Source organism: Anabrus simplex, chromosome 7 (assembly GCF_040414725.1).
Source record: "Anabrus simplex isolate iqAnaSimp1 chromosome 7, ASM4041472v1, whole genome shotgun sequence".
NCBI lineage: Eukaryota > Metazoa > Arthropoda > Insecta > Orthoptera > Tettigoniidae > Anabrus > Anabrus simplex.
Genome location: NC_090271.1, coordinates 110,159,183 through 110,174,392, shown reverse-complemented (window position 1 = coordinate 110,174,392; position 15,210 = coordinate 110,159,183). Strand labels below are relative to the sequence as shown.

The 15,210-nt window shown below is 41.1% G+C and overlaps 1 protein-coding gene across 1 annotated transcript in view; it reads right to left on the bottom strand.

Annotated features, from left to right (window-relative positions):
• LOC136877719 (uncharacterized) overlaps positions 1-12,579 on the bottom strand; it is a 110,714-nt gene extending 98,135 nt beyond the window's left edge. Inside the window, exons 1-2 of the mRNA XM_068228717.1 lie at positions 12,524-12,579; positions 2,258-2,333 (exon numbers count right to left, since the gene is read on the bottom strand). Of these exons, the coding sequence (XP_068084818.1) occupies positions 2,258-2,333; positions 12,524-12,579 (132 nt within the window). The remainder of the gene's footprint in view (positions 1-2,257; positions 2,334-12,523) is intronic.
• Between the last annotated feature and the right edge of the window lie 2,631 nt (positions 12,580-15,210).

Genomic DNA, 15,210 nt, shown 5'->3' with positions numbered 1-15,210 from the left:
CCGCGAGTGTTGTCGGCACTGATCTCTATACATGGATCGCTGATGGCAGGTCTCCGCTGCAGGAGAAAGTACGCCAAGTTGAACGCGCGGTTCGCCATGTTGGCGCACCCAACCTCGAGCTCTCCTTATGGGGAAGCAATGATAATATAGTCAATTTTAAGTCGCAATTAATGGCGCATTGGAATAATTAAAAATATAGAGACATGTTCACTCAAAGCATAAGGACATTGGGATCACTGACACGTCATTCCGAGGTCAGTAAATCTCCGGGATAGCAATAAAAATGAGTGTATAATAACGGCCGGCAAATATTAACTTAGGTGCTGAATACATGCAATTAGCGATCTGTAACACAATACGAGTGAAAACCAGTTTCTGGAAACATTGCTGTAAATTGTATACATGTATGCCACGAAATTATGCATTCTTAAAATGATGGACCTATAAACGTAGCTCAATATACAGGCCTAGATTCGACATATCGTAATCGGTGCGTGATAATGAATTTCTGTTTCCTGTTTCCAAGAAATAACGCGCATATTATCAAATTAAAATATCATTGAAGCAAATGTACACATTTATAAAACCAGCAAATATTCAAAACTAGTCAATATATCACATTACCTGCAGCTTAATGTACTACTACAGACCTCTTTAATTAAATTCAGCTAGCAAAGCGATATTGATAGTCATCATCAGAAATATGTAACACCAGTTAAAAGAGTCCCAAATACCACGAATAGTATAATGGAATAGCCCCAAACACCCACCACACTTTCCCTTCTCCCACTACTCCAGTGTCTGAAACCCATAATTATTACTGATGTAAATATGGTCTAGAATTCCTCCAGACTTCATTTTCTAAGATTGTTATAAGGTCACGTCAATTATTTCATCGAAACAGTCAGTTTAATTATGAGAAATTTAAAAAAATATATAAGTAAATCTTTACTTGCAGTTAATGTTCAGCAAAATTGAAAACAGTTGGCTGTACATCACTTCTAAGGTGTACAGTTTGTCCATTTCTATCAAAACAGTCTTCCTCTAAGTGATCCGAGCAGAGAACAGCTGTTTTAGAAGGCTCCCAATTCTCCCGCCTGATACTCCTAATCGATGATCTTAGATGTTCGGGTCTCGAGAAAGGAAACCTACAAAAATTAATTGCCATTTTGCTCCCGGAATATGCGAAATAAGATACAATAAACCTAAAACTCAAAACACTACCCTAGGAAGATTCTTATGTACAGTATAAAACTCCTCGAGCCGGGCTGAGTGGCTCAGACGGTTAAGGCGCTGGCCTTCTAACCCCAACTTGGCAGGTTCGATCCTGGCTCAGTCCGGTGGTATTTGAAGGTGCTCAAATACGACAGCCCCGTGTCGGTAGATTTACTGGCACGTAAAAGAACTCCTGCGGGACTAAATTCCGGCACCTCGGCGTCTCCGAAGACCTTAAAAAAGTAGTTAGTGGGACGTAAAGCAAATAACATTATTATTATTAAAACTCCCCGATGAAATGATTTCTCCTTCTGCTGATCGGTTCTGTTTGTACATCCATAAGCTGAATACTGCGGTATGTTAATACCCCGTAGAATGTTTCTTCATTCATATTTCAGATAAACACATACATATTTAAATTTAATCTCGTAATTCACAAGCATACTACAAGGCAACGAACCTAAATTCGTAAAATACACTACTATTTACTTTACAATAACACAGCACAGAACACTCGTGAAACTACAATCAAGAGGCCTGGCGTCACTGAACTAAGCATAAACAAAGCAAGCGCGCTCCTCGTGGTCTATTGCACCATGCGCTCGCTGCCATCTTACGACGCCAGTCATCTTCTATTCGGCTTACTGCTACCCAAGCTACCAGCCATCCAGGTATAGAGATCAGTGGTTGTCGGTCAAACGAGACCTGCTCTAGAACGTGAATTCCCTGGTGGCGAGTTGGGTTTGCCTCTCCCTGTATAAGGTCACACCGTGATGATAGATTAGCGAACCACGGAGTGCAGGAGTAAATATCATGCAGAAGATATCCTCAAGATAACCGTAAGTTTTCCGTTAAAAATATCTCAATAGAACTGTTAAGATACACTATACTATATTTTGCAAAATTTAAATTCTGTAAAAATATCAGTTAATCATGTCAGGATTATTATCATCTGCATTATCTGCATTTAATCACTGGAACATAAATTCGCAATTGGTACACAAATACACCACCATTAAAACTATAAATGAATGCTACTTACTTTTCCTGTGGGCTTATTTACAACGTGTTGCCCATTATGTTGATATTTCTCGAAATATGAATCTGGAATCAACTCCCTGAAACAGAAACAAACGTATTACAAAGAAGATAATGAATTTATCATTTATAATTTCTGTCTGGCCCACTAGCAAACTCATCAATAACTCAGAAGTGTACAGTAAAATTAAAATAACACCACTATCTATTTCATAAAACTTGACACACATAACTGTATCAGTTAAACAAACTGTAAACTAATATGAAACGATATTTTCTAATTTTAAGCCAATGTTAATAGGTCAAGTGTGACAGACAAAACCGGCACCTGCAAAATCAATATTTCATCTAATAGACAACCAAGGATGAATATCAAGTCAAACTATCAGAAGTGAAATTGGGTCAGTGGGCATAATCACTAGAGCTAGGAATCAGTTGACCTATAAATGATCAAAAATTGGGCTATCTATAAATGACTAACAACCCTTCATTAAAACCTTAAACAACAAAAAAGACCTAAAATAAACTGTATATTCTAAAAAGACTTAGTAAGGAAAGATGATTTGAACTAGTAAGTTAATTCATAATTGTCGTCATCACAACTGAATTCAAGAAACCAAAGATGAAGACTGTATAAGACATTATGTATTTAATTTTGAAGTAATTTTATCTGATTCATATCAACTTGTGCAGTTTCCAGCAATAATAGTCCTTTCATTTTCAGTTATTGAGTCGTAGTGAGCCTATACAAAGAACACTAAGTTAAAAAACAAACTCTGACGACTGTCGGCTAACAGAGCCTTATACACAGTCCATGGACTCATGATCGGAGCTCGAGGCACAATCCCTAAATTTCTTGTACAGCTATGGGATTCCCTCGGTCTCAACCGGACACGACTTCACGACATCGCTATCGCAGCAGTACGAGGTTCGATAACCATACTCCTCAATCATGTATATAAAATTTGACGAACCGTACATTATGTCACATTCCAAATTTATTCTTGAGTCCTGTGATGGTTATTTCTGTCTGGCCCACTAGCAAACTCATCAATAACTCAGAAGACAAAATACTGTGCAGTCGGCATACTTTGTCCTTGTGTAAGGGGAAGTTGTATTAATAAAAAAAAATAGGGGCATATTTAAAATGTACAATATCGCTGTCGTCTCCTCGCTGGAGTCAAAAATGTTCTCTAGATAGAACCTTCGACAAAATTAATATGGGTATTAATGGCAAAAATGTGTAGAGCAAGGAAGAAAATGAATACCAATCTGGACAAAATTCGACTAAAATGCCCACAAAATGAAAAATGAACAGAACTGCTCTTAAAAGACAAAATTTCTCTAACAGATATATAGTCCATTTATCAAGAAATATGTAAGTTAACATTAAGCCAGCTGCATTTTTGTTAGCAAAATAAAAAGACGAAACTGCATCGAAATTCTAGCCTTAACCATCACAATGGAACTCGTTCAGTTGACAATTAACGACATTACTTAAAATACCCACATCAAAAGTATGTAAGAATAGAAAGAGGATCACATAGCGTATTTACTGTAGCAACCTGTAGGGTTTATTTGATTTTGTTTAAATGTTTATCTGATTTGGGTTAGTATAATATCTTCCTACCCGATAGGCTGGGATTCAGTTCCCGGATCTGTCTCTCTCGCGTGGGTGGGGGTGATAGAATACATCCACTGTATCCTTTGCCTGTCGTAAGAGGTGGCCCCGGAGGGACTCCCGGCTTGGGAGCGTGCGTTGGCGACCACGAGAACCTCACCTAAGTCTGGTATTGCTTCCACTTACATGTGACCAGCTCCCCTCCCCCCGGCTCTTTCATTTCTCCAATTTGAACTCCCTTGGTCAACCCTTGTTCTCTTCCAACTCCGATGATGTTAGGTTTGCCACGTCTAGGAGGTCTTTCATTTTTACGTCCTCGTGGCCCTTTCCCTTCCTTTACCCTCATTTTTCACAGGATCGGAAGTCCTCCATTTCTTTCTTTTATTAGTGTTAACAGAGCATGCTTGTCTAGTTATACTTCCCATATGAACAATAATCCCCACCTCACAAATATGACTACTTTACGAGAGTTGAACTTCTACTCTTAGTCATCCCACTTCAACTGCAGACATCCTCGAGGGACTCTTAACTTAGAAGCGCTGAGTGGCAACCACTGGACCGCTCGTAGAATACGAATTTGCTTCCAGTTACTTGTTCCAGCTGGCCTTCTGACCCCAACTTGGCAGGTTCGATCCTGGCTCAATCCGGTGGCATTTGAAGGTGCTCAAATACTTCAGCCTCCTGACAGCAGATTTACTAGCACGTAAAAGAACTCCTACAGGACTAAATTCCGGCACCTCGGCGTCTCCGAAAACTATAAAAGTAATTAGTGGGAAGTAAAACAAATACCATTATTACCAAATTTTGTTCTCTTCCGACCTCGGCGCTATTTAGAGAATCTTTCATTTTTAATCTTCTCATGCTGCCACCCCCTCCCCTTTCCCACGCCCCTCCTTATTTTCCCTATACCTCATCAATTATTCTAAGTGGCGAACCTCTTCATCTTTTTTTTCTTCTGTGATTAGAGTTAATAGGGGAAGACTATCACGTTGTGTTTTCCCTTAAAACAGTCAGACTCGTTGGCTGAACGGTCAGCGTACTGGCCTTCGGTTCAGAGGGTCCCGGATTCGATTCCCGGCCGGGTCGGGGATTTTAACCTTAATTGGTTAATTCCAATGGTTCGGGGGCTGGGTGTATGTGTTGTCTTCATCATCATTTCATCCTCATCACGACGTGCAGGTCGCCTACAGGAGTCAAATAGAAAGACCTGCACTTGGCGAGCCGAACCCGTCCTGGGATATCCCGGCACTAAAAGCCATACGACATTTCATTTTCCCTTAAAACAATAATACCATCACCACAACCCCAGAAGAATGTACAGATAATGTTAAAGATATACCGGTAAGTCACTACGACTTCCAAATTCACTTCAGTTCGCTAAGAACATGGAGCAAATGACAGCGATGAACTATTCTCTTACATTACAACAGTTGAATCAATAAATACTATTTGCAATAATAATAATAATAATAATAATAATAATAATAATAATAATAATAATAATAATAATAATAATAATAATAATAATAATAATAATAATCATCATCATCATCATCATCGTAAACCATAGTTTGTATTCATGATAAAACAGAAAAAGTCATGGTTTAAGTAGCCGGTAGCTTCTCGCACACGACATTTTGCTGACATAGTGACGGTTATCCACTAGGGAGGCTTGTTCGTTTTAGTTCTTTCATGCATGCTCGTATTTGAGATTGGTTTAGAACGCATGTTAATTGCCAATCTTCGGCGTGCGCCACAACATCGAATCATGGTATAACGAACCGAACAGCTACAACGATCTTGGCATCGTATTAAAATTAACTCCACAGCACAGCCATAAAATACACAGAAAGAAAAACAATTTTCGGAATGATTTACGAGCTATAGTCTAAAGACCTTTAGCAAGAGAATGCTGGATCAAATTCCAATCTGGGTGAGTAATTAAGGTAGAGGGCAAACGTCTTAGCCTCTCAGATTTTGCACCTGAAGGGTTGCCACCCGTCCGGCATTTGCTGGACAAGTTCTGCCTTTTGTAAGTCAGTCCGCACGTGTTGTAAGAATTTAAATTTATTTTCTTAATTTTTCGCCAGTGAATCGTAATATCCATTATTACTGAGCGTTTTGAAGTTTAAAATATTAAAACGTACATACATACATACATACATACATACATACATACATACATATTCATTATAGACTGTTATGTTTTCCGACTTCAGTCGGCAAGCATCGGTGCATTAACTACGCAACTCCAAAATCCTCTATTTACAACTAGTTCTGTGATTTTATTTAGTTCCACATCTTGGCCTTGGTCTCCCCCTACTGGTTTTTTTTTTTCAATTCACTTTACCTCACCGACCCAGACAGGTCGGCGCCGATGGGATAGGAAAGGGCTAGAAGTGGAAAGGAAGCGACCGTGGTCTTAATTAAGGTATAGCTCCAGCATTTACCTGGTGTGAAAATGGGAAACCATGAAAAACCATCTTCAGGGCTGGGGTTCGAACCTACTATCTCCCGAATGCAAGCTCATAGCTGCGCGACCCTAACCGCACGGCTAACTCATTCGGTAATATTATTTTCTTAGGTACCCTACCACTGAAGCTACATCCATCGAGTACATTCCTAACTGAGCCTTTAACTGCTCACTCCGAGTACCCTTCTGCCTGAGGCGTAGATATGGGAGGAATTAGCGATCTGACCCCCTCCCCCAGACCCTATCAATTTACAACACTAATTAAGAACATGATTAAGAACATTATTAATGTGTGTTGCATCAGCGGTCGAGACTGTACGATTAATAATTATTACTTCCGCTTAAAATCCAATAACGTAAATCAGATGAAAATGTGCTCACTCCATTCGACTGATATTTTATAACCGACTACGCAACATGCCTGTACTGTAAAATTGGTTCTTTCTCTACTGGGAGATGGAGTTCAAAAGAACCTGGACATACATGAAAATGAAACTCCACAGCCTGTTTCCAGTCATTCGACCGGGTCAGGAATGGAGTAACGGAGTGAATGAAGCCCCAACTAGCGGCGAAGATAGGAATTGTGTCGGCTGCCGAAGCCTGCCTCACTCCTCTGGGGCAATGATTAATGACTGACAGATGAAATTAAATGATACTGAAGAGTGCTGCTTGATTGAAAGATGTCAGGGAAAACCAAAGTACGCGGAGAAAACCCTGTCCCGCCACAGCTTTGTCCAGCACAAATCGAACATGGAGTGACCAGGATTTGAACCACGGAATCCAGCGGTGAGAAGCTGAGCCTGAGCCACGGAGGCTCTCAACGTGGACTTACATATATCTTCTTATTACATCGGTGACATATACCTATATGGAAAAGGAAGGACAAAACTAGGTTTCGTAGACGATTAATTTCCAGGGTTTTTTATTCATATTCACCTGAAGTTGACTCTACTCGTTTCCTCTTTCCTTTTATTTTTTGCATGTCGTGATTTTTAAATAAGTGAGCTTTAATTTTTTTATATCCATGGAGATTTAAGTTTGAGAAATATGAGTCTCTCTCAGTAATCTAAATTAAGTAGAGTGACAGGCTGGTATGAAGCAAGCGAATTTGTGGTTTTACGTGACTGTTGATATCGTGTGATCATTGCTATGGAACGACCAGTTCTTTCTTCTTTTATTTTCTGGGGATTTACCGTCATATTACAAGTTACCTGCGTCACTGGAATAGGAAAGGACTAGGAATGAGAAGGAAGCGACCATGGTCTTAATTTTAAGGATTGCCCATTATCACTTGATTGCAAGCTTAAAGCTACATGGCACGCATTTCAGCCAACTTTCTTGTCATTCCAGTTTTACGCAAAATCCAAACTACAGTACATAAGTTTCCACCTCAAAAATACCACATGTATTGGCCGGGGTCTGAGCCGCGGCTGCCTTGGGAATAGCAGGAGTATGAATTCTTGGCTGATATTGAGTTGAACTGATATAGATTTCCAACCCTTGTCCCGTTTTTCTACAGGGTCGGGTATGAAGTGAGGATTCTTCGTTGCTAGTTTTGAGACTGGATGCCCTTCCTGATGTCAACATCATCAGAAAAGTTAATGAGATAAAATGAAGGGCGTGATAAATGATCGTAGGAAGGGATAGTGCGAAACTCGGTGTCGCCACACAGCCGACTCCTGTCGAAGAGCACCAAGGAGACTGCTCAAAGCTTTACGTCTCCATCCGACGAATTATCATCAACAGCGTCATATGCCCTCGGTTCAGATCAGCACTGGGGAGAGGTTTGGAATTTAATCCAGGCTTTTGGCGCGCAATCTAGCGACTAGAAATTGTATACCACCACTTCCCCTATCCTCCCGACGAACATTCTGATAGCGAAATTTTTTCAACCAACGGGACTTGAAGCGGCTAACCACAGTGTCACAGCATGTAGACTTCAACGCCTTAACGATCATTGCCACCAGGCGGGCGATTGAGTTGTACCGATCGTCGTAGGAATTTAGAGAATCCATCATCCGTCCACCTCAAAATTTATTCGATGATCAACTTCGCGGTAATGATAAGGTAAGTTAGAAAGGGAAAAAACAAACTAAAATGTTCCGAGAACCCTTTTTATTCAAAATATATTTACATTATTTACATACTTAGTCTAACATGAAACAGCGCCCCCACTCCTTTCGTGAGGCTCTATGCTATGCACCTCTGACGTGTTGCACGAATGGCCTTTGTCACTAGTCAGGACGTGCGCACACTAATAAAGAAAGAGTGTTTTAGTAGCTCTAAATTATATGGGGCCTTGAAAAAACCTGCTGTTGTTGCTTGTATTAATTTGCATCTAAAATATAGTTCGATATTTAACATTATTGTAATTAAGGGCAAAACGAATACGACGATTAAGGCTATGGCAATCGGTACAATTTCAACATCATTATTATTATTATTATTATTATTAATATTATTAATATTTAAATAGACCGGGGGCTGCCAAATCGACCCAGTAAAAACGTGACTAGTTGGCCCAGAAGGAGATGGTTCGATTCTTTGTTAAGAAGTCTACAAACTTGTCTTTTTTTTTTTTTTTTTTTTTTTTTTGCAGTACTTCCTCTTCTGGAATGGTATATGGATCTGGGGTTCACTGACCTAGACCAGAAATTCCTAGGGGCTATCCACTCTATTCCACTTACAATTACTGCTGGACTGAGTAGCTCTGACGGCAGAGCGCTGGCCTTCTGATCTCAAACTAGCGGGTTCGATCCCAGTCCTATCTGGTTGTATCTGAAGGTGCTCGAATAGCTTAACCTTGACACGTAAATGAAAACTCCAGTGGGTCAAAATACCCCGGCAACTTGGCGTATCTGAAAACAATAAAAGTAGTTAGTGGGACGTGGAAGCCAATATCATCATCATCATCATCATCATCATCATCTTTATCTTTATCTTCATCTTATTCATCTACTTCCTCTTCTTCTTAGTGCCGAGGTTACGAACAGTGGAAGCCTTTACCTGCCACTCTTCCAAGGGCCTTCAACATGGTCTGCGCGGAAATGGATGTTAAGACTAGAAAGAATCAATACTGGACTTGCAAGAAAACAAGTTCTTATAGAGTATTTACAAAAGTCTATTCAAGGTTAAGTGTTGTCCATCAGTGGACATACTGTCTGCATGTTAATTACTGTTTTAAAAAGCTAAACACGAAAAACATCTGCCGCCGTCTGTATGAACTTCCGCACAATGCCTGACAGCGAGTCAAGATAACTGCATCGCAACGCACAGTGATCAATAGCTTTGTTGCTGTATATTATCTTCAGTATTGCATTGTCACTATTAGGGCGATGTTCGACTTCAACTGACAACCCGATGCATTCTGCCCAGGCTGTGTGAACTGGGGCAGGTAATTTTAATTACAGAACATGTCTTCTAGTGTTGTCATTTAAAGTTACGCGCGGTCTGTTGCACGTTACACCCGCAACTGGTAATGGTTCGAGGTAAATTTCAACGAATGGTTAGAGTGCTCCTAATGGAAACATGCAAATGAGGGCTAGTGGGTGGATGGGGTGAGAAACTACGGGCATAAAAGTGTTACACAAATTATGTAGTGGAACTGGGAGAGTTATTTATGAAGGAATGACATGCGATTGTGTAAAGAAGACGGTCGTAAGTGTGAAGGACACAGAAAGACCAACAATACGGACACCCTTTTCCATATACCTGATGCATTTTGTACTCCAAATGTAGACATCCGTAAATAGGCCTACTAAATAAGAACATGACAATGTTGTGTTGTTGTTTGAGTCATCAGTCCACAGACTGGTCTGATACAGCTCTCAATGCCACCCTATTCTGTGCTAATCTTTTCATTTCTACGTAACTGCTGCATCCTACATCTGCTCTTATCTGCTTGCCATATTCATACCTTGGTCTACACCTACCGTTTTTACCATCTACACTTCCCTCAAAAACCAACTGAACAAGTCCTGGGTGTCTTAAAATGTTTCCTATCATTTTATATCTTCTTCTCGTCAAATTTATCCAAATAAAAACTGCTATCATCACTATTCACCCCACTGCATGTTTCGGGGACTTTGCTCCATCTCATCAATTCGATTCAGTATCTATTCATTCGTGATTCGATCTATCCATCTCACCTTCATGTTATTCTGTAAAACCCCATTGCTGAGCTATACTAACTTAACTAAAGTTCGCGTCTGACAGGTAAGGTTGGAGGGAGGAGCACTGCACGTGCCATTTCACGATGTTGCCACATTCCAGCATTCCATTCTACATACTCATACCCCTCGCTTCCGGCTCACTTGCTCCCTCCTTCATTCTGACCGATGTGATATGTTGTAGACTACCTGGCCAGGCGGTGTCGTCCCATTTGCGATCACTCTTATACAAACAATCAGGTTCTTATCAGTGACAGTGACAGGTTTGGCAACTCCCAGCAAGACGAGCTGCCCTGAAGTTTTATCTCCATGGCAACCGCACTCGCCCCACCCTCGTTTCCATGGCAACCACACAGCCACTCCCTTTATCCCGCCTCGGCAGGCAGTAAACGGACCTCCCTCTAAGAAATGTCAGACATCAACTCTTATTATTAGCAGTATAGTTGTCGTCCATGTTTTACTTCCATACAATGCCACGCTCCAGACGAAAGTCTTCAAAACATCTTTCTAATTCCTATATCAATGTTCGAAGTGAGCAAATTTCTTTTCTTAAGAAAGGCTTTCCTTGCTTGTGCTAGTCTGCATTTTATGATATAACAATAATGAGTGAAATGCTTACTGTAACGGAAATGAGAGGGATAATTTGGTGGTTGATGGAAGCATACAAGGTGATTCAAACCAACAGAGAAACGCTTAGTATGTTGTAAAGAAAACAAACTGATCATAGTAATAAAAACTGCTATCGGTCACAAGTCTTATTGAACTATTCACTCCACTGCATGAGCCTCGGTGGCTCAGACGGCAACGCGTCGGCGTCTCACCGCTGGATACCGTGGTTCAAATCCCGGTCACTCCATGTGAGATTTGTGCTGGACAAAGTGGAGGCGGGACAGGTTTTTCTCCGGGTACTCCGATTTTCCCTGTCATCTTTCATTCCAGCAACACTCTCCATTCTCATTTCATAGCATTTATCAATCATTAATAAATCACTTTGGGAATGGCGACCCCATTGCAATAATAGCCTATATATGGTTCATTCATTACATCCTTGACCCGGTCAAAGACTGGAAAACAGGTTGTAGGTTTTCATTCATTTTCACTCCACTGCACGTTTCGGGGACTGCTCAATCGTCAGGTGGTGAAACGGTGACACATTGTTGCAGTACTTAATACACAATTGTTTCAAAGAATGTCATATTATTACATTCAAGAATAGAAGCTATGCACATTATGAATTTATTACACAGAAATAAACAGCTGCTGCCAAAGCTTAAGATGTTTCTTTATCCATTTTCAACTGTATCATTGACTCCATAACTTACTTATCACCGAGCTCGATAGCTGCAGTCGCTTAAGTGCGGCCGGTATCCAGTATTCAGGAGATAGTGGGTTCGAACACCACTGTCGGCAGCCCTGAAGATGGTTTTCCGTGGTTTCCTATTTTCACACCAGGCAAATGCTGGGGCTGTACCTTAATTAAGGCCACGACCGCTTCCTTCCCACTTCTAGCCCTTTCCTGTCCCATCGTCGCCATAAGATCTATCTGTGTCGGTGCGAAGTAAAGCAACTTGCAAAAAAAGAAAAAAACCCTTACTCATCATTTTCTCTCTTTCTCTCTCTCTCTCTCTCTCTCTCTCTCTCTATTACTCATTAGTCTATCAAGGGAATGAAGGAATTAACTAATTACAGGGTGAAAGCTATTTAAAATTAATACACTTTCCTCAGCCTATATTTCTGGGGTCGCTGGAACCACCTAGCTCATCTTCAGGTGGGTATCTATTTGTTTTACGTCGCTCTGACACAGACAGGTCTTATGGCGACGATGGAATAGGACAGAGCTATAACTGTGAAGCAAGCAACCGTAACCTTATATTGTATACCCCCAGCATTTACTTGGTGTGAAGCAATGGAAAACCACCTTCAAGGCAGCCAACAGTGGGATTTGAACCCACCATTTTCTGAATGCAAGCTCACAGCAACGTGACACAAACCGCGTAGCTCACTCACTCGGTATTTTCTGGTTTGGCAGGGGTTTTTAGACCAGATGCTCTTCCTGACTCCATATGTTTTCCGGATGAAAATTCCAACTTGGGATCGACCGGGAATCGAACCTCGGCTGTTCGAGTAGAAGGCCAGTAGTTAGCTACTGGGCTAATTACAACCCCAAGGAAACTATATATAATTCTAATTAGCTAATACCAGAAAGTATGATTTTTAAACAGTATATCATTTGAGAGACTTCTAGGCAAAACAGACAAAACATAATCACCTGTTTAGGCGAAGATCCAGAACATAGTCTTTGCCATCTACGACGTAACCTATCGTCAGATCGTGGATATGGCCCCCTCCAGCCTGCAAAGAAAAAACATACCTTACGTGAATTAAACAGAAAGAAACAAATAGTAAACAAAATGACACAATGCCTGCTTATTACAACACATTTCTGTAATAGTTACAGAGATATCCGTAAACACAACTGTGTGCGTGTAAAGTCATCGTTAGAGAATGCAATGCTTAGGAATTGATTATTTCGTCATAGAACAAACAACGAAGGAAATTAGAATATCTTTTAAATAACTTCCTTCAATTTATGCTCGCTAATACGTTTTTATAAAAGCCAGAAATAAAGACATCGCGCCGCAAACATGAAGGGACTGTCTTGCAATCCAGAGGATGTGAGTTAGATTTACATTCAGGAAGTCGAAATATTTAGAAACAAGATATCCATAACTAGAGAGGCACATGGCCCTGAGGCTCACTCAGCCCATACCAAAAATGAGAAACAGGTCGGGCGAAGAGCCACATAGGGGTTTTAGTTGGGCTGGTATCTTACCGGTACTGAGTACTGGTAGTTCTAACAAATTGCTATAGCCTGCTCGCTGAATCTGGTGTGCCGCCTTTGCACCTCATGCGCCAGTAAATGCTTCTGTCCTATGCTGCAAATCTGCGACAGATGCCACTTCACCCAAGCTATCCTAGCGTATTCCACAATGGAAACCGTCGGCTGTACGCTGCTTACCCTCGAGCAACACAATCCGTTGGAATGCACTTGGATATAAGTCACAGATTATTTGATGTACCTTCGGTTCCTTGTCTTGTCAGACGACCAAGTAGGGTACCTCCTTGGATTATACGACGACCTGAAATCATTCTAGATTTGCACACCGGCCCGAAGGAGAACACGGACCCCTCCACTTATCGGAGATTTTTTCTGTCCGTTGTTGACCCGTAGCCCAATTCGGTCGTTGTTTTCACGGATGGTTCGAAGGCAGAAGCGGGAGTAGGCTGTGCGTTCGTTGTTGACAATAACAGGTATATTTTTCTTCTACTGAAAGTCTGTAGTGTGTTCACAGCAGAGCACTATGACATATGTGAAGCCCTGCGGTACACACTGTCCGATGATCCCCGGCAATTTCTGCTGTGTACCGACTCCTTGAGCGCGCTACAATCTATAGATATATGCTTCCCTCAGCCCCCTCTGGTGCAGCGGATCCAGGACCTGCTGGCCGGGTGTTCGGATGCCGGCACCGGAATTACGTTTATGTGGCTCCCAAGCCACATGGGTGTAGAGGGAAACGAGTTAGCTGATAAGGCTACCAAGAAGGCAGGGTTCCTTACAGGGTTCCAGCCAGTGACATTCGCTCTGAGCAGAGACATCTGGTTATGTCCCATCGGGAGATGGAATGGCAGGCCACCCCTCTCCCAAATAAGCTGAGAGCGATAAAAGGAACTACGAAGGTATAGAAGACTTCGCTTCGGGCTTCTCGGAGAGAAACTGTGGTATTATGTTGTCTTCGGATTGGGCATGGCATAGTAACGCACTCCCACCTACTGAAGGGTGAACGCCCCCCGGTGTGTACTTGTGGCGGTCATCTAACCGCGGTACATATCCTTACGGAGTGCGTGGACCTGGCCGATCTGCGCCGTAGTCTTCAACTCCTGAGTGCCATTTCCCTCATCTTACGAGATGACGAGCAATCAGCAGACCTCGTCATCCTTTTCGTGAGGGATAGTGGCCTTTATCGTGTGTAATAATGTACTTTGTATTAGTGCATTTTTGTTAACTACGCTTTTATCCCATTAACTCTATTTTAGATTATGTTTGCGTATTTTAATGTGTTATTTTAACTTCTAACTTGAATTATACCTGTACTTCAAGGCAAAGCCATATTCCATTGTAACCTATATTTTCTATAATTTTATTACAACATAAGGCATTGCGAATTAGGTCCAATGATTGTTTTAATCTCATAATCATTCATCAACATTTAGTCTATGTCATATTCTAGTCAGTGGATATATCTTAAAATTTCAATTATCATGTCCTTTTGTTCCACCTCGTACCATTAGGGGCCGATGACCTAGCCGTTAGGCCCCTTTAAACAACATCATCATCATCATCATCATCATCATCACCACCACCACCACCACCACCACCACCATCATCAGAAATTGCTAAATGATCACCGGAAGTTCTATACAAGTTAGAAAGTTGTGATACACTCCGACAGTTATGGATAGGCCTATTCTATTATTGAATAATCAGGTTTGTCTCACATCTTTGTTCAGATTTTGTCTCTATTTTTAATAACAAAATTTCAGAAATAAGTTATTCAGAAAGGAGAAAATATGTCGGAAGTTTCATGCAATTTTATGATGAAGAGCTAAGATATCTCCTCCAGACGTTTGATTTC